The 24862-nt window shown below is 42.9% G+C and overlaps 2 protein-coding genes across 5 annotated transcripts in view; one reads left to right on the forward strand and one right to left on the reverse strand.

The window, feature by feature from the left end:
• The first annotated feature begins 598 nt into the window (after nt 1-598).
• Nucleotides 599-20228, forward strand: ANP32B (acidic nuclear phosphoprotein 32 family member B). 2 transcript variants are annotated; one of them, XM_083594015.1, is made up of 7 exons: nt 599-1040; nt 7231-7380; nt 12991-13113; nt 15198-15393; nt 18578-18696; nt 19166-19229; nt 19608-20228. In XM_083594015.1, exons 1-7 carry the CDS (start codon nt 987-989, stop codon nt 19679-19681), a joined length of 780 nt encoding a protein of 259 aa, XP_083450141.1. In that variant the 5' UTR covers nt 599-986; the 3' UTR covers nt 19682-20228. The 2 variants fall into 2 exon arrangements, with proteins under 2 accessions (XP_083450141.1, XP_083450142.1); XM_083594016.1 differs by having other exon boundaries at nt 18581-18696.
• A 2519-nt stretch (nt 20229-22747) lies between these two features.
• CORO2A (coronin 2A) overlaps nt 22748-24862 on the reverse strand; it is a 65661-nt gene continuing 63546 nt past the window's right edge. For all 3 annotated transcript variants that reach the window (XM_083593546.1, XM_083593547.1, XM_083593548.1), the window contains exon 13: nt 22748-24508. The gene's annotated coding sequence lies outside the window, so the exon portion shown is untranslated. The remainder of the gene's footprint in view (nt 24509-24862) is intronic.

Genomic DNA, 24862 nt, shown 5'->3' on the forward strand with positions numbered 1-24862 from the left:
GTTATTTTCATTGGAAGCTACCATTATCAGAAACAAAAGCTTCTCCCAAGATGCAAACATGGGGTGACCTGAACTGAGAGTATGGCAACAGCAAAACGTTAAAGTATCTTTCACCAACCCTGTAGCCCGAATCCCAATCAGGGGTTTTACAGCTGCCATATTGTGTCCCAAAGGTCACTGAAATCAGTGGGCAAAGCAGATGGTACCAGACTACTCAGGATAGTAAAAACCCAAACAGGCTCCAGAAGGATCCCTAAAAGGTGAGCAAATGGGCAACAAAATGCCAAATGATGTTCAGTGTAAGTGAAATGTTATATGCATGGTTGCGGGGGGAGTGGGAACCATAATCGTGTAGGCATTTATAAAAAAATATCGGTATGCTGCTTTTAGCCGGCAATGGGAGGGGAAGGAAGCCATGCTTCTGCTTTCTCCCCGGGACCGCAAACATCGCAGAAGCAGCAGCAACATAAGTTTTTGCAGGCCTGGATCAAGTAATACTTTACAATGGGACCGACGATCGGCTGTTCTGGGAATGCGGGGCGGGGGGAGGGCCGCTCGCGTCGACCTAAAAGGGTGGGAAGCAACTTTCGGCAGCAGGAGCGCGCCGGCCTCCCGCGCTCCAGGCGCAGAGGCGGGAGCGCGCCTCCGCCGCCCGTCCGTCCGGGCGGGGTGTGGCTATGACGACGGAGTTCCGGGGAGTCTCTTCCCCGGCGCGCCCCCTGGCGGCCAAGTCCGTCCGTTGATTCGGCTCCGTCTCAGCCCAGCCCAGCTCAGGGCCCCGCCGCCAGTTTAACTGCAGTCGCGACGACGGCGGCGGCGCCCAGCGCTCCAAGCCTTGCCTTGTTGCTGCTGCCTACGACGACGACGACGACTCCCGCTGCTCGGCCGCCGCTGCCCTTCCGCGAGTTAACTCGGGAGCCCCGCGCCGAGGCCCGTCCCGCTCTCATTTCCTCCCACTTACGACGCCCGTTGCAGCCGCCGCCGGCATGGACATGAAGAAGCGGATCCACTTGGAGCTGCGGAACAGGACTCCGCCGGATGTAAGCATGGGCGGGAAGCCGGCGACCACCACCGAAACCACCCACTTTCCTGGGGTGGGGGTGGGGGGGAAGAGAGGCAGCAACCGGTTCGGGGGGTGGGGGGGGAGGGGAGCTCGGTTCGGGTGTGAGGTGAGGGGAATGGCGGATAAAAGGGAGAGAGAGAGAGAGCGGAGGTCGCTCGGCCTGAGGGAGGCGGGAAGAGCAGAAGCGGGCGCGTGTGTGTCGGGGGAGAGCGGCGGGCGGGCGGGCGGGCGCCTGGCTGAGGAGAAGGGCTCCGCGCGGCCGCCATGTTGTTCCGCCGCTGCGTCCGTGTGAGGGGAGAGAGCGTGGGCTGCTGCCTGCGGAGAGGCGGTTGGTGCCTCGCTCTCTCTCTCTCGCGTGCGCGCGCGACGGCCCCGCCGCGTCCGTCTTCTTCTTAGCCAGTGGGCGCGCGCCACTTCTCTCCCACCCCCACAGCGTCCCTCTTAAACGGGCAACAGCTGCATAAAAAAAGGGGGAAAAAAACAACCAAACAAAACGGAAGGCCGAGTGAGTGAGCGCGCTCCTCCGCGTTCGCTTCTTTTGGCGCTCACGTGCGCGGGCGCGCGCGCTGAGGCCTTGCTCGCTCGCTCTCCCGCCCTCCCCCACCCCACGCCTTCCCCCTTTAAACGGGCGACGGGAGGGGGGGGGCGGTTAGCGAGGGAGCGCGCTTGCGCTTCTTTTTCCGCCTCCCTTCATGGGAGCCGCCGCTCATCTTCCCGCCAAAAACTTGCTTCCCTTCCCTCTCCCCCCCCCCCGCCCGCGCGGCAGCACCGCACTTTCCTCTCACAAATAAGAATAATACTGTAATAATAACCTTAGAGGCGCCACCAATCCGAAGGGAAGCGCTTCTTCGGGATCCCCTGATTTGAAGCAGGAGTGTTTTTAGTTTAAAAAAAGAGTTATATCTCGCGTTCCGGGTTTTAAAAGCCTTCCAGACAAAGAAGCACGTTAGAAAATCTTTCAAGGTGAAGAATAAAATGGAAGAGTGGAATGAACTTTAAAGGGGTGATAGGGGATGCCGTGACTGCTTGAAAACTGGAGGAGCAGCACTTTTTCTAGCACCTATAAAACACACCTGCACACCATGTAAGAGTGATGGTGCCTGGAGAAAGCCCTTTGCGGTATTGGGTAACCCAGCCAGATGGGCAGAGTGTAAATAATAAAATTATTATTATTTATTATTAATACTGTGGTTAGAGTGGCAGACATTTGTGCGTTACAGTACTGTAATGGCACAACCACAAGTTCTTTGGTGGTAAATCAAGGTTTTCCACCTGGCAGAGGTATGGCTCTCTGTATGCTAATATTCCCACTTGCCACAGGGCAAGAAGGATTTAAGGGGGGAAAGTAAGCTTGGTGTAGCAGAGTTCATGCCAAGGAAACCTTGATTTTCTTTATTTCTGTGGCACTAGGGTCACACTAAAGGCCTAGGAGAAAGACCAGAAAAAGTGAGAGTTGCAATGCATTTCTTCTTGTCATACTGATTTACCTTTTTATGGGCGGTGTGGAGGTCTACAATTTTTCACTGGCCTTCCTATGGCTGCTGGGCTCTTCTCACCTGCCAGAAAAATTACCAAAGGAGTCTCCCCCAACCTTCCCTATGGGAAAGGCAGAATGGGAGCGTTCCAGCTTCAGCCAGTGCTCTGAAAAGAGATTCCAGTTTCCCCGCAGCAGCTGCAGAGGGACTCTGAGCCTCATTGCCAAGTACCATCCTCTCTGTCTATTCACCTCTGTCTCCTGTGGGAAAGAGAGGCAAAGAATTGTGCTTCCAACTCATTCCTTGTTTTCCTTCCAGTCTTGGGAGCCAGGGATGGGTCAGGGACCGCAATGATGGTACTGGGGTGATCGCCATCCACCTCTGCAGTTGGAAGGAGGGTTTTTTTTTTTTTTTTTACTTGTCCTTACTTTGCAGGAGGATGCTCCATTTGCCATGATGTGTTTAATTATCACAGCCTATGCATATTTAAAGCATCGTACATGTATACAGTACCTAAGGAAATATGAAGTAGGACTGTACTGCATCTTCTGTGTAGAGGGTGGGCATGGCCAAATAAGCGGATTTCACAAAAGGTGATCTTTGAAAGCTACAACTTTGGAAAAAAAACCAAGTAGTTTGACCCAACAGAGCTGTAAAACAGGAGGGTGCTTCTTGGCAGATGCTGCACAATTTAACCACTGCTTGTTACTCTGTAGTTAGGCACACATCAAGGCCATTTGAAAGCAGTTGTCTCCTTCCTGGTGAACAATAATTTAACATGGGTGGTCATCTGTCATGTACGATCTAGTTAAGATTCCTGCATTGCAGGAGGTTGGACCAGATGACCATTGGGATACCTTCCAACTCTACAATTCTATAATTCTACAATTTTGCATGTTTGCTTCTCCTTAGATTTGTGAAGCTGCATGAGTCACTTCTTGAGTGTCTGTTATGTATGGACTCTGCATAGCTGAATGTTGATGAGACGCTGCTGTGCCCCCTGTGAAGTTCTTAATGGCATGCTCTGTTTTGAATTGTGAAAAGATTTGCCAGTGAAGGACCCCTCGGTTTATTTTGGCCTCCATTCTCTATTAACTGTTGCAGTTTGTCACAGGGGAGTTTTGCATACACATTAATATTCATGCAAGTACACAAGTTCAGCAGGTAGTAATTGGAAAACTTAATTTTACAAGGTGGTTGATGATCTGAATCATCATGGTTTTAGTGCCAATGGATACTTCCTGTTGCACTTTCTGATGTATAGCATTATTGTTACAGAAACTGACACCTGGGAGTGCCTTAATCTTGTTGTGCCAACAATATTTTGCCAATAACTCAGTCCAGTTATTAGATCATGGATAGGAAAACTAAGGCCCGGGGGATGGATCCGCCCCAATCGCCTTCTAAATCCGGCTTGCAGATGGTCCGGGAATCGGCGTGTTTCTACATGAGCAGAATGTGTTCTTTTATTTAAAATGCATCTCTGGGCTATTTGTGGGGCATAGGAATTCGTTCATATTTTTTCTCTCCAAAATATAGTCCGGCCCCCCACAAGATCTGAGGGACAGTGGACCAGCCCTCTGCTGAAAAAGTTTGCTGACCCCTGTATTAGATGTTGCGCATCAGCCAGGAAAGGTTAAAAACAGTTGAATAGCTGCACTGATCGAGGAAGGATTTTTTCCGTAATAGTTCGAACTACAAGATCTTCATGCACCTGATTGTTCAGGTGTCTAATTAGATGCCTAGGAATAGCTAGGAAACAACATAGATATTGGACACTGATATTATGTGTTCCCTCATCAACATACTGGTCAGTTGACCTCTTCTGCACCAGATGTATTTTCCAAACACACAAACAGCAGCTCTATTTAGAGTCCATTTAATACTCACTGAAGCAGGAGTGGGGAACCTGTGGCCCTGCTTTGACTTTTAGCCATACCTGGCATGGGCTAGTGGGAGTTGGAGGCCCTCAGCACCTACTGTAAAGAGAGATAGTATTAGAACAATATATTTGGTGAAAGTTACATCAATGTGATAATAACGACAGTCTGAATGCGGCGGGAGAAGTGGAGAGAAGGCTAACTAGTGCTGCCACCTTGGCTAAGATGATGGAATTCTTCCAAAGGGATTCGAGAAGAAATAAATAAAAAGTCCTTCAAGCTGCGTAAATAACTTTATTCCTCCACTTCTTCAATGGATTTTGCCGACCACCCATTGATCCTCGGTTTTCAAACATTTTGGAAATTGAACAGTCTTCCAGAACAGATTACGTTCGAAAACCAAGGTGCCACTGTATTACTATGCATGTGTTGCTCTTTTAAGTATTTATAAACTGGAGAAATAGACCAACATTTAAAATTCTTTACAAGTGACTGCTCATATATAGCTGAATATATTTTTGGTAGACGTTGAGTACAAAGTTCAAATTAATATATGTTTATTGAGGGTCATTAGTAAAGGGCAAACCACTCTCTTCCTGCTGGCATATATCAGGGCTTTTTCCTTTGTGGTAAAATACATGCCATGTTATCCATAAACTTTTAAAAAACAACACTTTTTAGGAAACTAATCATGAGTATCTGATGTGAAATCTCGTAAATGACTTTAACAGGTTGTAATCAGCTGATATGCATTTGATACAGTCATATTAAGGAAAATAATTAGCACTGGATCCACTGCTTGATCAGGCTTGTGAAACTGTCAAACAAGAAGAGGAACTTGTTTTAGATTCATTAAAATTCTTCAGCTGGAAAAAGGAGTTTAAGATAAACTGCTCTTTGCTATCTGTTACAACAGATGATAAAAGTACTGCTAATTTTGAAATTATATTGAAAGGAAGTCATGACTTACTTGCATTATGATAGTGATAAGAATAGCAAGCTAACTTTATATGCATTGTTTTTTATGGCTTGAATTCTTAGGTTTGTAGAATTGTAGAATTATCTGTCTTGATGCATGTATTCTGCTTCGATACCAGACAGCCCTTAAAAATATGTCTTGTTCCCTCTACCCCTCGGCCTCTCCTTTTGGGTGGGACCAGGTCTGCCATGAGCAGATAAACTCCCCAGCACACCCTCTTGTTTTGGGCATGTTTGCTCACTTTCCACATGTAGTGAATGATTGGAGACTGTAGTTAGTGGTGTATGTCTTGCTTCTGGTCGAATTCTCTGCTAGGCTAGAATGGGGGCATTCATCTGCCTGAATTACAGTGTATTTTAACTGTATCAATAAGAAATCTAAAACAGAGATTCCTAGAGCTGCTTACATTTCACGCCAGCAGTTATCTTAATTTTTGCTTTTCATATATTTTTATCACAATGAAGTTAAGGCAGTTTTCATAATGAGAAGTCTCTTTGGGTTGGTTTCATACAGATATTCTATTTAGGTCTTTGACTATTGTACTGAAACACTTGAGGTTTGAAAATACAAACCCTGTACTTTGCATAGACTTCAAATGCTGAAGATCCTCTCACATGATTGATATATGATAGCTGTTTGTTACTCTTCCCACCCTTTGTCTCTTGCTGTGTTAACATTTAGACCAGAGCTTTCTGAATTGTGTGTTGTAGCACGTTAGTGTGTCGGCTGCAGTGTGTGGGTCTGTCACATGAAACCTCCCTGCGCTCCTCCAGGGGCTGGAAAGGGGTTAACCTCCAGTTTGCTAAGAAAACTAAATTGCCATGTCACGAAATGGTACATGTCTAAAAAGTGTGTCACCAACATGAAAAGTTTGGAAAGTTCTGGTTTAGATTGTAAGTTGTTTGGGCAGGGATGTTAGACTTAAAACTTCCATCAGCTCCATCGGTCAGATGTGATGGGATTAGTAGCTCAGCAATACTTGACGGGCCACAGGGTTCTCACCCCTGTGCAGTTCTAAAAAGTGCTATTGATAATATGTAACAATAAATACTATTTAACTTTTCTGAGAGGCACACAAACCTGGTGTGATAGCATACTTAGAAATGAAACCTTTTGCCTATTCTTTTCTGTTATCTTTTTTTTCTTTGCATTGTGATGCTTTATATTTAGCACAGTGGGACTATTATCCCTTTGTAGCTCTTCTCCCTGGTCCCTTAGTGTTCTTTTCTCAGCAGTATCTGCTTACTCCCTTTGTATTGTGACGACACCCCCACCCTGAAGATACCCCATTGCATTGCACTTAATTTGGGGGAAAGCTTATGGTATCCACCAGCAAGTGAATTTGATTGAGGTATTCTTGAAACATGTCTGCATTGAAATTTTCTATACTTTTGAGTCAGTCCTGGAATGCTATTCTTGCAGCGTAAGAGAAGCTTCTCTGCAAAACATAGTCAGTGGTGTAGAGAATTCTATGCCGACAACATTTTCAAAGTGGTTCAAAGTACATTGCTTGTGGTGGCTTCCTTTAAATTCTGAAAACCCTCCAATGCTTAGGTGTCATTTGGAAGAAATGAAAGTTCTTTTAATTTTGAGTGGGTTCTAGTAGCCAGGGATAGAAAGTGATGTTTAATCACAGTTACATGGGGTTTTGCAACTGATGAATTGTTAACTTGTAACAAACAGTTAGGTTTACGTAGTTCGTAAATCAAAATAATTGCAAAGCAGCAGACTTCCCTGTATATACATGTAGGATATTTTTATCAGATGCAGTTCTGTGCACTGTTACTTGCTGTTGTTTTTAAAGAAATTGTACTTCTTTGTTTGTCGCTTCAGGTCCAAGAGCTTGTTCTTGACAACTGCAGATCAAATGAAGGCAAAATTGAGGGGCTGTCAGGAGAGTTTATCAACTTGGAGTTTCTTAGCTTAATAAACGTTGGACTGACATCTGTCTTGAATCTCCCTAAACTCCCAAAGTTGAAAAAGGTAAGACCTGGGTGGGAGATGATTGGTTTTTCATATCTGCACAGTGTTGCTAATTCCCAGTTCCATAAATGATCTTAATATGGCTACAAATCAAATGGCTGTTTTTCTCCTTTGCTTTCTAAAATGTAATCATAGATTTAGATATATGCTGAGATCCTGTGCCACTGACACATACCTCTTTCAGTCACGGTCCTTTGTCTTGGGTGTTTTTTCTAGACCCAACTCTTGTTTTGGGGCTCAGTCTAGACAAATACATAATTGGGCAGGGAGGGGGAAAGGAGCAGATTGCAAAATGAGTCCTAATGAGAGCAGTACTGGAAAAATGAATGAAGGGGATCCAAACACATTTTAAAAAACATTTTGGAGGAAGATAGCAAAGAGGAAGAGATGAAGCAGAAATTGTTAACTGTTGCTGGTGTTGTGGATCTTGATTAAGATTTGGAGAGTTCAGTGGCAAAAGCACATTGCCATTGCAATCTGCCTTTCGGAATGGTGGCTGTCTATGGAGGCGTGGTTGGGCAAGTTGTGGTGGTACTCATGGGTCACAGTGTTGCTGTGGGTATCAAATATTTGTATTTAATGGCACTACTTCCCTTCCTTTCCCTTCCTCACCCCCCCCCCCGCAAAAAAAGACCCAGAGCTGTGGCAGGATGAGTTGCCTGCAAACTACTTGTTGCAATGGAACCTGTAAGTCAGAGGAGCAGAACTACATACTGCATCATGGTTAGGAGCCAGAGGTGTGAAGATAGCATATTGTAGCCCATTGAAATAGCAGAAATGGGGAAAGGCTTTAATTTTGTCTTGTCCTCCCAGGCTTCTTGGCTACTCCACTATTAAGAGATTAATTACTTTGCATTGTAATTTTGTAGAGGTATGTTATGAAAAGGGGTTGTTTGGGAATAGTGATGTGGACTTTCCATAATTTTTTCCAGTCTCCCAAAGCAATTGGGATTTGATCTAGCATGTTTGACTTCTATTAGTTTCTTAACGTAAATATGACATATTCATTTTATGTGCTCTATAAATATCTCAAAACATTTTTCCAGAAGTATGTGCACTGAGATATTTTGATTAGGGAGAAAATCAGTAAAATACACAATGTGGTTAAATGTTATGTTCCAAGTCTTACCTGAAAATTACTTTTTATGATAATAAGTCTAAATATTTTATGACATAATTCAACAGCATACACTTATATGTTTAAATGTTAAGCGGGGAATGAAGGCACTGAAAACTGTTACCACAGAAGTGTGTCACAAAAGGTAAAGTAAGTTTAGAAGGGAGAACAAATCAAATCAGTTTTAGAACTTAGTGTTGTATGTAGCAAAACCTTGATACCCGTTTTTCCATTAGAAGAGTTCAGTTTCAGGAGAGGTATCTGTAGCATAGAATTTGGTCCTTAGTTCTTTCCCTGCCCAATATTTATTCAAATAGCTCACCCTTCAGCAGAGCTGAAAATACCTATTTGGAGATGCTAATATGTGTGTGGAACTCTGCAAAGGGGAGAGTGATTTGGAGCAGGAAAGTGGTAGGTAGGTTTTTGGTACCAAATTCTGCTCCTGAAACTATTTTTCCTCAATGAGTGCAGTCATTTGACTTTTAAGTGTATTTGCATGTAAAGCATAGTCAGCAAGAGAAACAATTTAAGAACGTGCTTATAAATGGCTGAGATCTGAGGGCAGGCTTGTTTCACGGGCATTCCCATATTATGCTGTTGGTGCAAGTTGTACATTAGGTTCTTTTATCAGATAATGGATTGATACACAATAAAGATCAAAGTCCACTTAAATCTGCATTGGGTACTTGTACCTGCTTGTTTTATTTGTATCATTTCCACCTACCCTCCTAAATTTTATTCAGTCCTCATCTCTTAGGTAATTTGGGTGAAACTAAGATTTTAGCTAGCTCTGAAATACATAGTCAGCTTCCAGATCATATGTCTAAATGGCAGATTTTCAAAGATTTCTGAAGCCATCCCATAAAATGTTGAAGTTATCTTGTTGCACCCAAGAACCTTAACTATATTCAGAACTTCCTTCATAAGGATTCCATACAAGCACAAAGCTCAATGGGTTGGATCCAGAGAAAATTGAGTGGAGCTCCAAACTCAAAACAGTGTTTTTCTGGCTTTCTTGCTCCCTGTGCCCCTGAAAAGTTACTCATGAGAGTCCAAGGACCATCTGGGATACGCTGGGAGGGGGCATTGGACAGTAGTAGCAGGATGGGAATCAGGAGGAATTTGGTGAGCTTTCCTTGGCAAGTAGAAGTGCTTTTTTGCTCATGCAAGACATCTCTGGATCCCAGCTGACCTGGCATTAAAAAAATACATAAAATACATTGTATGGGGGGGATTTAAAATGTGGGTAAAGTAAGTAGTAGTTGGCTTTTTGTTGCCATGATTATTTCACTTCCATGACTGCTACTCAACATCCCTCTTACACACTTAACAAATTTTTCTACCAACCTACCTCTAATAAGCAGGGGGAAATAGTGTATATTAAAACTATACGCAAATATATTTCTTGCAAGGAAACACTACATTTTCTTGGTATGGTATGTGGTGTGGAACACACACGTGTGTGTTAGTTGCTCTTGTTCATAGAGCATATTTAGAATGAGAGGTACTGAACAACTAACATTTTGATAAAGGAATGTAGCTGAATTGGGATCCTCTCTGTTTTTTTTTTTTTTAAGAAAAATGTCAAGATGGGAGACGATAATCTCAGTCTAGACCAGGATTCCAGTTCAGGAATGTGCTACTAGGGAAGCCAACATTTTTTGTTTGCTTGTTGGAGCTTACATGCAAGCAAAATGGGCATGCTAACCAAAATACACGTAGAGTAGAAAGAATGAGAATAGGGCCTTTCACAGTTGCTTCACAAGTAAAATATTTTGTTAAGGAAGTTGTCTGTGTGTATATGTGCAAGACTGATAGTGTTAAATGGCTACCGCGTATAAAGTTAAAATGTGAATTTTAAAAATTAGCATGGTTGGCCATCATCTTAAATCTTGACACCCCAAAACTAAATTGTACATTTCGATTTCAAACTTAGTGCCCCCCAGGTGGTCAACTGTAGAAACGCTGATTTGGCAAAAGCAAGTTCGTTGACCTCATGGAATTAAGTACTGTACAAGGATTGTTCGTTATGGCAGTTCCCTAATTCAGCTTTACATTAATTCAGCGATCTTGTTGCCTGCTTAAATAGCACCTTGTTCAGATTCTCTCATGACAACATATCAATACTGTGGGTATGGTCCAGCTAAAAGTTAAGGAGCTGTAAGTCCTATTGATTTCAATGGTGACTGAGGATTAAGATAAATTTAAGAGCCATTGGACTTAATCTCAGGAAAGTGGGTATAGGATTGGAGCCTAAATGCCCAATTACATAGCAAGTGGTGCTGCTGGTTGTCCCCTGTGTTGCAGAGGCTTTATTTCCCTCCGCTAGAAGTCAGGTATTTAGAGTTTCTGGTCCCATGCTGTGAAACATTCTTCAAGCAGAGATTTGGCAGGCATTCTTGCTTTTCATTTTCAAGTGTCTCTTGAAGACATCTATTTATATAGACAGGCATATGCAACTATTGAATTGTATTTTTTTAAATCAGCCAGTCATTTTAATATTCATATACTTTTAAAATGTTTTTTTTATTGTGTATACTGTGTACACCACTAGATTGTATTTTATGAATTGGTGGTATATAAGTACTTTTATAAATAAATAATACCATGCTATAGCAACCTAAACATTTAGCTGTCATCCTAAACACATAGTAATGAGTAAGACCCATTAAACCATGGGTCTTACATCCCAGTAGATATGCATATGATTACATTGTTGGTGCCTTTTATTTATTTGCAGGAGGAACAGAATAATTGTATAGAATGTATTTTGCTGCACCAACTCCAATAACTTTCATTTATTTCAGCATTTCAATCTGTTCAGGCTTTTTCATCTGATACATGTTTTGGAGCAAAGTGATTTTTATAAAAAGAAGAGGCTGTTATGTAACCATGTTTGACCATGAGGCTTCTCTTAAGAAAATGGCTGAGCAACAGAGCTGTATTTGTGTTAGGTGTAATCATCAAAAACCTAGGTCAGCAATTTTGTTAGCCTTGGAAAAACATAGGGCCCATTTACTCTACAGACTTAGCCTAGACTGCTATGTGCACACTTACCTGGGAGTAATTATGATTGAACTTAATAGGACTTGCATAGGATTGCACAGGTAAAACTGTGTTCATAATCCTTCCCGCTTCTCAGTCAACCTTGGGAACTGAAGTCCTTGAAAGGCAAAGGAACTTCTAACAAAGAATTTCTAGCACCTCATCAAAGTTTAGTTCCTGGGATTCACTGGAAACAATGACAGCTAAACTGGTAGAAAACCAGTTCAGATTGGTAATGTATTATAGCCATAGCTGAATGTACCGTATTTTTCGCCCCATAGGACGCACCGGCCCATAGGACGCACCAAGTTTTTTGGGGGGGGAAATAAAGAAGAAAAAAAATTATTTCCCCCCCAGGCGCTTGTGGGGCCGGCTGTCCCCGGAGCTTGCGGGGCAGGCAGCGGGGAGAAGCGCTCTTCTCCCCGCCGCCCGCCTGCAGAACAGGTCCGGGGACAGCGGGAAGACGCGCTGCGCCTCCCAGCTGTCCCCGGAGCTTGCGGGGCAGGCAGCGGGGAGAAGCGCTCTTCTCCCCGCCGCCCGCCTGCAGAACAGGTCCGCGGACAGCGGGAGGACGCGCTGCGCCTCCCCACTGTCCCCGGAGCTCGCGGGGCTGGCGGCGGGGAGAAGCACGCATCTCCCCGCCGTCAGCCTCCAAACCACATCGGGAGACAGCGGGATGGCGGCGTTCCGCCTCCCCGCTGTCCCCCACCTTGTGGGGCTGGCGCTGCAGCTCTCCTGAAGCCTGGAGAGCGAGAGGGGTCGGTGCACACCGACCCCTCTCACTCTCCAGGCTTCAGCGAAAGCCTGCATTCGCCCCATAGGACGCACACACATTTCCCCTTCATTTTTGGAGGGGAAAAAGTCGTCCTATAGGGCGAAAAATACGGTATATGTTTCATTCTGTGAAAGACTGGAGCCATTAGGACAGACATGGGGAATTTATACTCCACTAGGCCTCGTAAACTGGCCCCCAAAGCTTGCTCCTTCCAAACCATGCCCCCTCGCCATCCCACAGTGAACAGGTCATGCAGGAAGAGATCTTGAAGTCAAACTGAACGAGGGAAAATACATATATTTGTTTTGGCCTCACCCTCTTTGGATATGCAACCATTTCCTCCCTGCCCCTCCCCAAGGAAATTCAGCCCTTGGGGCAAGGGGAGGTTTCCCACTGTGCATGCAGTGATGTAGCAACCTCTTCCTTATGTAAGCCAACATGGTGTAATTGGGAATATTTATTACAGCATTGCACTGCAACTCAGTGAGCACAAATTTCTAGCTTCTATTGCCAGATATTTTTATGAATGCTTTTTGTGGGCGGGCGGGCAAGCATAAATTTAAGTATTGATCTGGATAAATATTATTTGAATCTCAGCCTTGTGAATGTTTTGCTTCTAACTGCACTGTTGCTGATATGTTCAGTATTTTGCCTTTTGTGGTTCCTGTTGCAGCTTGAACTCAGTGACAACCGAATTTCTGGAGGTCTTGATGTATTAGCAGAAAAACTTCCAAACCTCACACATCTAAACCTCAGTGGAAACAAGCTGAAGGATATCAGTACCTTGGAGCCATTGGTATGTTCTTAATGGGTTAAAAAAATCTTATGCCGCTCTGGGGTTTAAATGCAGAGATTATCATTCAAAAGAGGGCCTTTCCCCCAAAAAGGCAGTCTGCAGTTTGATGCCAACATAGATGCCTTGCTTAGTGCATTTTTGTGGGCACTAAGTAAATGTATGACCAAATCAAGACACCTGAAGCAAGCAAATATACCTCTTATGACGTTTCATAGCTGATGCTCTAGTTCTCAAACATATTGGCCCCAAACATACTGACCCTAATCCAGCTTTAGTAATGAGCAACAAGTAAGCTCCTGGATGGGGATATGCTTCCCCATCTGCTTCAAAAGATGTATCTAGCAAGGTCAGCAGAGGCCAAATGAACATTTCAATGTGTGTGCATTTTCCAGATTCAAATCTACATCAGCTACATAGGCAGAAGCCAAGTTAGCATTTATATCTTAAGCCCATATCCCATTACTTTTAGTAATGAATGTTTTCATGTTAACCTTTTTAGTTTATTGGTTTCAGTCAAATTAGACTCCTCTTTCTGTGTCTGGCAGATTTTGATTTTATATCTGATTTGTCTATAAACATGCATGTTATCAGAACATTTAATTCCATACTTCAGCCATGATGATGTGCAGTCAAGAATTCTAAACTCAGTTGCTACAAATCCACTTGCCATTTATCCTGTTTGGCAGAATGAGTTAAAATAGGAATCGTGTGTTGCCTGTTGTGCAGCATAACTTCATTGTTGTCAAACATGGAACATATTGACTAGAAATTATGACAAAAACTCATATTCTGTTTGTTGTACCTTGTTTCTTCAAGGATTTCCTAAAATCACTAGTCGAGTAAGTTGTATTAATCTATAAATTATGTTAGTAGTATCAAGTCAAATTAGAAGTTGATTTGCTTTTATTCCAGATAGTAGATTCATTTTGCTGCTTAGTACCTGTTTGCTAATGATATAATAACTCAAGCAAGTGTCTTAATTTCTCCATGCAAAAATGGAATATTTAAAGGCAGTTTATATGGTGTCTAGAATCAAGCAGCAATGCTTACCTTAGACTGTACTGCTTTAGCATGCAAGTGGCAGATGATGTTGCTGATACATTGTTTATTTTATATGAAGGAAGTCCAAAAAGTTTTACCAATTTATTTAAGGATTTTTTAAAAGACTGTTTCTTAGGTAGACTCATAGAACTGTAGAGTTTGAAGGGACTGCGGTGATCATCTAGTCTAACCCCTTGCAATGCAAGAATCTTTCACTCAACATGGGGCTTGAACCCACAACCGTGAGGTTTATTTTTGTTTGAATTAATTTTTCAAAGGAGCACCTTTTATGAGGTGATTCATGAGTTACAATTGTCTCCGGGTGAGTTTCCAGCCATCTGAGTTTCTGGTTCATTGCACGGAGAGGAACTTGTAGATGTAGAGTGTAATAATGATACTTAATAACTTTATATAGAGCTTTAGAGTGCTCAAAGTGCTTCACATATATTCCTCAGTTACTGTGTATCTTTACAAGATTTTTATAAAGTAGATCAAGATTAAACCCATACTGCAGGTGGAGTTCACCTGCAGTACAGTGGTACCTCGGGTTAAGTACTTAATTCGTTCCGGAGGTGCGTTCTTAACCTGAAACTGTCCTTAACCTAAAGCACCACCTTAGCTAATGGGGCCTCCTGCTGCCGCCGCGCCGCCGGAGCACGATTTCTGTTCTCATCCTGAAGCAAAGTTCTTAACCTAAGGTAATATTTTTGGGTTAGCTGAGTCTGTAACCTGAAGCGTATGTAACCCAAGGTACCACTGTAGAGGCAAAATAGTGTACCAAACAAGGAAAGAGTTGATTCCCTCCATATAAGATCCAATGTGATTAGGCCAAAATATCCCCCCATTTCGAAGATAACTAGATAACTTCTTCAGCTAGTTGTTCAGTATTTTCCTCACAAAAGTATTAGGATGAAGCACCTGAAAATCAACTTCCATGTTACCAAGTTTTAGGCAGAGCCTTGACAAACATACTGCCCCCCCCCAATTATCCAGTGGTTGCTTCTTGTCCATGCAATAATAACTTTGCTTGTTTACAATTTTAGAAAAAATTGGACTCTCTGAAGAGCCTTGACCTGTTCAACTGCGAGGTAACAAACTTAAATGACTACCGAGAGAGTGTCTTCAAGCTTCTTCCTCAACTCACCTACCTGGATGGATATGATCAGGAAGATAAAGAAGCCTCTGACTCAGATTGTGAAGTAGATTGTGTTGATGATGAAGAAGAGGAAGGTGAAGAAGGTGAGGACAGGCATTGTTACTTTTGGGTGGAGAATGTCCAATTCCTAGCTATGGTCTCCAACCTAGAAATTGCACTTGGCTCATTTTCGTCTAGAATTTTAATTGCAGAAGGACTGGTGCTGAGTTAAGATGGCACATTATATACTCATATCCTTCTGAAATGTGCTGGCACCATAACTCAGACAAAAAATGCTATAGCCACCTCTTAAGACTTCCCTTAAGTCACATTGCAAGGAAATGGTGTGTTGTTTTTAGTATGAGTATATCTTTAAAAGATAGATACTTCCACTCCAGAAATGTAACTGGATCTTCTCATGTTACAGATGTATACTTATTTCTGCAATCATAGGACGCTTAGAAGTTACTCCTTTGTTATGTCTTCAGGAGTCTGGTGATAGTTCACAAATTGCTGCAATAGCCTTGCACTCACAAAATCTGCAGCTGTTTTTAGATTAGAGTATCTTGTATACTGCTTAGCATACAACCTACACTAAGAGTGTGAGAGATGCTAAATTCTGGTAGCTTATTAATGTATTTGAAGTGTTGGTGGGTATTAACACAGCCTCGTGAGCCACTCTCATGTACCAAGTACCAGTTATTGTTGGGTTAGCAGTAGAAAGAGCCACAGTTGGAATCAGTGTGGCATTGTGGTGCTGCCACAGATACATATTCTTTTCTTTAGTCACAGCTTCAAAAGAGCTGTTTGTTACTCTTGCTCTCTTGCGACTGAATTACAGTGGAACCTTGGGTTGCGAATGTGATTGTGCAGGAGGCACGTTCGCAACCCGCAGCCCCGTGTCTGATTCGGCGCTTATGTGCAAAGGGTGATTTAGTGCTTCTGCGCATGTGCCAGTGCCGAAACCCAGAAGTAACCCGGTACTTCTGGGTTTGGCGTGGTCCGTAACCCAAAAATGCGCAACCCGCAGCATTCGCAATCTGAGGTATGATTGTACTTCCGATGATTAATGAGTAATTTGGGGTAGGGAGCTGGGAAAGAACCTTTCTGTTTCTCTGTTATTTACACTCCTTTATCAGTAGCAATTCAGGCAGTTTGACCATACGGTCACTTGCACTGGAGGGCTTGCAACCCAGGAAGGCTGGCATGAAGGCTCTGACTGTTTCTCTGCAGCGTTGAATTGGTTGCAGTCAGTTATGTTGGATCTTGCTGGCACTACTTTTTTCATTTATAGTCATCATCAGATTGTTTCCCATCAGATTTGTTTTGTGCTTGAAAGCTTCTTTGAGAAATTAAAGGGGCTTACCAGAGCACTTCTGCAGTGTCCTGGCCCACACTTAAAAGTAATCCATCAGTTTGTTTGGCCTAACTGGTTTTTTTAGATGTCCAAACCCTGCCCAGGGTTTCTGACAACAGACCACGGTCTTGACGCCATGGTTTGTTGTTGGCTTACAAATTGTGGACTGTTTTAACTTTGACTTGGTGTTGGCACACAAACATGGCAGCTTTGCTTAGCCATGACTTATTTGCCTACTTTCCCCAAAATACTCATCAAGCTGCAGAGTCATAAGGCACAAGCGGCTGAAAAATGAGACTGTGTGCAAGGCTAGGCAGTTCTTGCTGGCGCTTTTCCTGAAGAAGACCTCCCTCCTAACTTTGCCTGGCAACAGATTCCTTTCCTGATCCCACTAAAAAGGTAAAGGGACCCCTGACCATTAGGTCCAGTCGTGACCGACTGGGGTTGTGGCGCTCATCTCGCTTTATTGGCCGAGGGAGCCGGCGTACAGCCGGCGTCATGTGGCCACCATGACTAAGCCACTTCTGGCGAACCAGAGCAGCGCACAGAAACGCCGTTTACCTTCCCGCCAGAGCAGTACCTATTTATCTACTTGCACTTTGACGTGCTTTCGAACTGCTAGGTTGGCAGGAGCAGGGACCGAGCAACAGGAGCTCACCCCGTCGCGGGGATTCGAACTGCCGACCTTCTGATCGGCAAGTCCTAGGCTCTGTGGTTTAACCCACAGCGCTACCCGCGTCCTCCTGATCCCACTACTCCACAAAAAAGTCCTCTCTTGCGAGCCAGATGGCTTTACTTCACAGCTGCTGCTGCTGCTGCTGCTGCTGCTGCTGCTGTTGTTGCTGTTGTTGCAGGAGAAGAAAATTTAAATGGACTGCAGTCCACCTAGCTAAAGTGAAATATAAAGGAATAAACAGGAAAGCAGCAAAACAAACAGTATACCACAACATATTTAAGATTCTTAACTAAAAGGTTTAAAAAAAGAGCAACTAGGAACAGTAGTTTTAAGACATGCAAAACATCTAAAACACTACTTTGGGGGGGGGGGGAGGCATGACCTTTTCAAACAACACTGCCCTGCCCTTTGCAATAGCCTCATGCAGCTTAAAACTTCACAGTAATTAGCACCTTTTATGGCAACATCCTCACTGAAGATATGTTTCAGAGGACAATCTCCATGGTACCACAGTGGCTTCTAAAGAAGTTTGACAGATTCATGGAGGTTAAGGCCATCAGTGCACTTAGGTCCTGCTTTCAGGCTTGTCATCAGCATCTGGTTCGCCACTGTGAGAACAGGGTGCTAGACTAGGTGGGTCATTGGCCTGATCCTGCAGGCTGTTCTTTTGAAGTCTCAGTACTTTTGACTAAAAACCAGGAGGCCAGACAGGAGGTGTTGGTGTTTAAAAGTTGAAGTTGAAGGGAGAGGAGCTGGTATAGATCAGCCCATTCTGAGAGCAGCTGGGGAGATCTCATCCTGTTCATGCAGCTAACAGTGGTAAAGGGGTTGGTGGTGCGGTGAGGTATTGTTGGTGTTAAGGCACCACAAAGAAGTTCAGTATATCAGGCAAGCAATGAGGAATAGGTGGGGGATAGAACAAAGCCAAGCTTCAGCTATGGTTTGTTTGGTCATCTGTGGGGCAGCTCATTGTTTCTTAAATATACCATGCCTTCGTGTTGCTGTGGTGAATGAGGCCAGTGTGTATTGAGTATACCCACTTACGTAGTTGGGAATAAGCATTCTGTTTGTTCATGTATTCTTGTTATTTGTTAGTCTCCTAATGAAATTTGTTGCTCACTGCAGTGTTTAGCCACCATACAGTACAAAGTTTAAACAATACAATAGGTATGTTAAGACAGTTATAAACTTTTCTAACTTTTAGAAAAATGTAAGTTAACTATAAGGAAAGTTATAGAAACCATTTCTTTCTCAGAAGGTGAGGAAGAAGATGAAGAAGAAGAGGAAGATGGTGAGGAGGAGGAGTTTGATGAGGAAGATGAGGATGAAGAAGGAGAAGAAGGAGAAGACGAAGAAGACGAAATCAGCGGAGAGGTTAGTTAAAAGTATTTCCTGCTTTTATGCTTTCTGTGTTGAAACCTTAGAGGCTTATCTGCCAAGTAGCAAAAAGAGTAACTGGATATGCCTGCCTGCTTGCTTGGAGGTGAAATTGCTGAGTGATGTTTGAGCACCGTCCTTATGTATGACCTGGCAAAGGCAGCTGGAACAGCGAGCGGGCTGCCCACTACCAGAATAACTGAAATAATGAAAGCTTCTATTCTGGATTACCCAATTTATGTTCTGTCATTGGTCTGCCTCTGCGTGTTGCACACTGTCTGGCTGTTGCTTGTTGCAATCTTCAGCCAAGGTGACAGTAAAGAGACTTCATCACTGCTTCTCTGCTGATGTCATCCAGTGTCTTTCGTCACCCAGCAGAGATTGAGAATACCTCCTTCCAGGAGGTATCACGCAAATGGGAGGAAAAGTGCTGCTCTTTCAGTTGCAAACCTGCTTATCTTTTCAGGAGGAAGAGTTTGGACGTGATGGGGAAGAGGAGGAGGAGGACGAGGAAGAAGAGGAGGAGGAAGGTATGCTCAAAGTTTCAAACCAATTCCTTAATTATATGAATCTCCAGGGTGACAGGATATGGATGCGAGTGGGATGAAGAGGACAAGAATAGAAGGCGATAGAAAATATTTTAGATGCGTAGCCCAACCCATCCAAAATATTGTGCTATGTAAAGCTGTTCCATTTTAGATGGGAAGTGCAAGTAAAGACAGCAAGGATGTGTGGCTCAATTGAACTTCCTTCAATTGAGTGAGTGAGCCCCTGTGCTATTAAATTACTGAAATGCTAGAATTGGAGACTTTGCTGGAGTCCAGAATAAGTTTATGGGACAATACGGTTGTTATCGCTGCCCTTTTGTCAGATGATGAAATGTATTTTTTCCTCTGGTCGTTGTACAGATGAAGAAGACAGTGGGAAAGGTGAAAAGAGAAAAAGAGAAGCAGATGACGAGGGGGATGAAGAAGATGACTAAGGCCTTCTGTGTCCCCAAAGGACTGTTCAGTATTGCTTGGGCCACCCCTTGGATGATCTGTGACTTGAGGAGCACTTGAGGCACATTGTAGTTGTCTAAACAAGCCCCCTCCCCCCTCGGGTGCAGCACTCAAAAGAGCCAAAGAGTCGGCCTTTCCTGTGACATTCCACATACCCTGCAGCTGATCTCCTCCAGGTGGTTACAGATCTAGCCCTCTTGGGCTAGCACCTTCACTTATCCCCTTGGGGTTCCCAGGCCTTCATCTCCCACTGTTGCCATAGCAAGAAGAACGAGTGTGATGGGTCAGTCCTGGTTGTCAGGGGCTACACACTACCCACTGACTGTAGTCCCTTTTTTACTTTCTGTGCAAAAAGGCTTTGTAAATAGAGTCCTAATGTTTTGGGGACTGTTCTTCATGCTTTGCTTTCCCTGCCTTCCTTTTCCTTTTCTAAGCTGTTGGATATTTTTTACATTAGGATGTTTTATGCAACAACAGAAAAGTATTTTTAAGAACTTGAAATGAAATAAACGTTATTTGGTAAACTAATCTTGCAAAGTTGTTATGTTCAGACTTAATCTGAAATTCTGTGGCCTTCTCATTTCTCTAAAACCGCATTATGGGCAGGGTTGTGTATACTCTGCATTATTTTTTTTTTTAAATTGTACCAGCAGAAGCTAGATTCCTTGACCCATGTAAATTCCTTGGTTTACATAATTTATTCTGCTTCTGCTAGTCAAGGAGATGAACAATGAATTACGTGGGATATTGAAGCCATAACCACTAGAAATCTTCAGACCTTACAAGGATTTTAGCTACAGATTTAAAAACCCACCTTATTGCCCATTAAGGATGGACTTTTTAAAAAACGAAAACTAAGATTTTCAGGTTGCTGATTTCCATGGTCAATACCAAATTTTGTGATTTTTTGTGTGTGTGCTCCTAGTAAACTGTAGAATACACCCAGTGCTGGAGACAAGCCTTTGTTATTTAGACACCCTTTATTCTTAAATGCAATGATTGAACTTGGTCTTTTACACCCACTTTGCAAATAATGTTGCCCTAAATCTCTGAACCGCAATAATACATTTTTTTAAAAGATAGGATTGATTCTTATCTTGGTATTTTTTGTCCACAAAGGTCCATATCCATGTGCATAATCTTTAAAAGAAGATTTACACTGTGTGCATGTGCTCACATATGCTCAGATTGTAATGCATATACCAGCAAGCCACCCCATCTTTTACTTCTTGGCATGTTTTACATGGACAAAAAAACGTGGTATGGCCTGGCCACTCTTGCATTACAAAATAAAGTGATTTGTGTACATGATTAATGATGCAGTACTGTACACACTTACATGGAAATAAATCCCATTAATCTCAGTGGGGCTTATTTCTCTGTATACACGCATATAGGATTGCAGAACATGCAACATGGAAATGAGCTCTTACAGCTTAATCCTGTACATTTCTACGCAGAAGTTCCACTGAGTTCAGTGGGGCTTACTCTCAGGTAAGTAGGTATAGAATTACAGCCTACATGCATACAAAATGCATGTAATGAAAGTGAACTTGACCTTTTAACAGACGAGGCTGAAAGCTGTTAATTGGAGCTTTTGATATCCTTACTTCTCATGTAGTGAGGCATTCTAACATGACCTTGCCTCCAATTTCAGATTGAATTAAATGCAGAAAGTGGGTGGGATCCACCTGTATTTCCCTCAGCCTCTCCAAATGTGTCCAGAGAGTTCCCCAACCCCCCAGAACAGGTTGGGGGGGCTGCAAGGGTGTGAGGAGTAGAAATCTTTGTGTTCATTCTGTTCTGAAGTTAACTGTATCAAAGAGTTGAAAGGGATCCGGTGGCCAAGGGACAAAAATAAATCAGGAAATACATCTCTTTGGAACTAATGTTCATATTGATATGCTGTTGGTAGTGATAGATACAGCAACAATAAATAAAGGAGTGAGACTCTTTTGCCCTGAAAATCATATTCCAAATCAAAAAGCTGCATTCTGTAACCTGTATAAACTATGCAAATGTATGCAGTTTTGTGTAGACATTTTTGGTTTTGCAAGTAATGGAGGGGCAAGGAGCTTTCTGTAGTGCACTGAAACTTCAACTACTGACCATGGGAAATATTTAGCTACACCTCTGGTAGATGAGATTCTGTAGGCACCTGTAGTTTCAAAACATAATCTGCGGGCACTAGGCCTAGTAGCCGGTCTCTTTTTGCTTTTAATTGAAAGCTGAGGTTCTCAGGAAGCAGAATTCTGTGCCCTGTGTCACATTCTGTGCTCCTCTGGAATTGCAGTAGAGACTCCTTGGTTAGTATATCACAGGAGCTAGTGATATACTAGAGCACATATATATGTTGGGTACCAGCCAATTTAAGAAAAGAGGTGCTTGTGAACAGAAAATTACTGCTCCATTTTGAGTTTCTTTTTAAGTTATGTGGATATCTTGGTTTGATAGCTCCTGGGCTGCATGTATGTGTAGAAGAGAAAAACCTGAAACAATGTTTTTTGGCAGGGTGGGAGGAGACTGAAACCAGCTTCCCTGCTCTTATTTCTCAAAGAGGTATTTGATGGGATTCCAGCCCAAGTGGGTGGGAAATCTTCTATGTAAAACTATTTGTGCATATGATTCCCCATCTTGCTGTGCCTAAATGGACAGGCAGCTTGTCAGTCATTTAAGAATAAAGTGTGTGTTTCTCATATTGTTGATGTGCCACAGATTACTTGCACTGATACGCATGGTCGGTAGCACTAGTAAAAACTGTAGTAGGCTACTAGCTTTTTGTGGACTTGGTTGCATGGCTGGCATGGAATCTAACTGGATCAGAGTAATACATTCGGATATTTGTTTTGGTTTAAGGATTGAATCCCATTGAATCCACTTTCTTACTGAAACCAATCAGCTGTTAAGAGTGTTTAACTTTGGCTGGATCATTCCTTGAGCAATTGTGACCAGTCAAATATCTTTCAGGTATGCCCCCCAACTGTATTCTGAATGATTTACTTCCTTTTAAATGAAGATAACAAAAAACTGAAGAATTCTGTCAATCATTAAATATAGTTAGGCACTGTTTAATAAAGCGTAACCAGTTTGCTATTACTGTATAGATATTTTCTTTTCATTTCTTTCCCTCCAACATACATGAGTAAAGTGTTGCTTTAAAATGTACCATCTCTAAGGTTTACATAGAACAGAGAAGTGATACGTTAAAAAATAACTTTCAAGTGCTGAATTACTCATTTTCTGAAAGGTTATCAGTAAACATAATGCAGTAATTTTTTTTCAAGTAGATTTAGGATTGAGGAATCCCCTTGATAAATGGCTAACTGCTGTCTGTTGATCAGATAAAATGCATAAAAACAAGCAAAATCATTTAAAGGTACACTTTAAAAATGCATTTTGAAACTTAACTTTCCCTTTGCCTTAGCTGACTACTACTTTAAATAATTTATTCTGCATTGTAAACAAGGAAAGAGAGCAATCCCACAAATTGCAGGGGGTGGTAGCCAGCATTAGTCATAATCAGGGTAGACCCACTGGAATTAATTGACTTATCCTTTGATATGAATGAGTCTACCCTAAGTATGAGTAACAATCATTTTTCTCCATCCTGATTGGGACTATCTGCACATGTATCCTTAGCTGGAAGTATTAGAGCCTGTGCCAACAGATTCTGCATGGATGGTGCCCTAGTCCCATCCCTGTGTGTGTACAATCTGTTAAAAATAAATGCTGGATCCCTGCTCATCAGTTGTTTGGGATAAGGGAACAGGAACCTGGATTCAGTCCCCCTTGTCAACCAGCAAAAAGGCTACACAGCAGTCTCATGCTGTTGGACTGCAACAATAAACTGTTAGCAACAGCTAGATAAAACTGATCACTCGGCTTTTTTTAGGGGCAGTGGGCAGGAGAAAGAAAATCTCTGAGATTAGCAGTAGAGGGTGGATATCACCATTGTGTCCCGATTGTGAACACAATGGCTAGTCACATTTGGGAGAGACAACATGATCTAGACTGTCCAATGGACAGTCAGCGTGACTATGAAAAGTTCCTAATAGATCACGGCCCTCTGGAATGAAGTGTGGAGATGCTACTTTTTAAAAGGATTGGATAAAAGTCCACGAGCAATGGGTATAAAATACTCTTTAATATCCAGAGGTCAGTTTAAAAGTGTAAAAGCTTGGTATCCAAGTAAGGTTGAGTTTCCTACAGGTTTCATGATGCCTCTTGCACTGTTCTGACCACCGGAGTAGCAAAGCCACAATTAATACAGCTTTTCTGGGCTTGTAGCACTTCAGACTGAAGTGGAGGAATTGCCTGAATGCGCTCCCTGTGTAAGCATATGCACATAGAAAAGGCGTTATGGCCAAGAGAAAACTAGGCTAGATTCTTGATATGATAACTTCGTATACACAGGAACTATCCAACCCTCTTTCCAATAATCTGAATAGTGCAATCCAGGCGAAACTGCACTGTTGCTTCTATAGGTAGGATATGAGAGACGTTATTCCCAACAAGCACTGGCAGATCTAATGCTAAGGTTAAAAATTTTTTTAAAAGCAAGAAGGGGAGAGGCATGCCTGGGCACAGTTTTATCAAGCCATTGGGGGATTGCTGCAATTAAAAGCAGGGCTTTGGAGTGATTTTTGAACTGGTAATTATTGGTCTTTCTGAGAAGCTATGCGGAAAGTGAATGAAGGGGGGAAATCTAGCTGAAGATAGAAGTATGTGAGCACTGTAGGCCCGGTGTTACAGTGACCGGGCTGGGGTGGGCTGCTCAGTGTTGCCCTTGCTCTCACTCCTAAACAACTCTCAACTTGCTAAACAACAGTTCAAGAAGGACACTGACAAACTGGAACGTGTCCAGAGGAGGGCAACCAAAATGGTCAAAGGCCTGGAAACGATGCCTTATGAGGAACGGCTAAGGGAGCTGGGCATGTTTAGCCTGGAGAAGAGGAGGTTAAGGGGTGATATGATAGCCATGTTCAAATATATAAAAGGATGTCACATAGAGGAGGGAGAAAGGTTGTTTTCTGCTGCTCCAGAGAAGCGGACACGGAGCAATGGATCCAAACTACAAGAAAGAAGATTCCACCTAAACATTAGGAAGAACTTCCTGACAGTAAGAGCTGTTCGACAGTGGAATTTGCTGCCAAGGAGTGTGG

This window comes from Podarcis filfolensis (genome assembly GCF_964270895.1).
Source record: "Podarcis filfolensis genome assembly, chromosome: 17".
Lineage (NCBI taxonomy): Eukaryota > Metazoa > Chordata > Lepidosauria > Squamata > Lacertidae > Podarcis > Podarcis filfolensis.

What these genes read in the sequence shown, in the direction of transcription:
- ANP32B (XM_083594015.1), top strand. Translation starts at nt 987, where the DNA reads ATGGACATGAAGAAGCGGATCCACTTGGAGCTGCGGAACAGGACTCCG. An exon ending in GGAACAGGACTCCGCCGGAT is followed by an intron (nt 1,041 to 7,230) that starts GTAAGCATGGGC and finishes TTGTCGCTTCAG; the next exon opens with GTCCAAGAGCTTGTTCTTGA. An exon ending in AACTCCCAAAGTTGAAAAAG is followed by an intron (nt 7,381 to 12,990) that starts GTAAGACCTGGG and finishes TTCCTGTTGCAG; the next exon opens with CTTGAACTCAGTGACAACCG.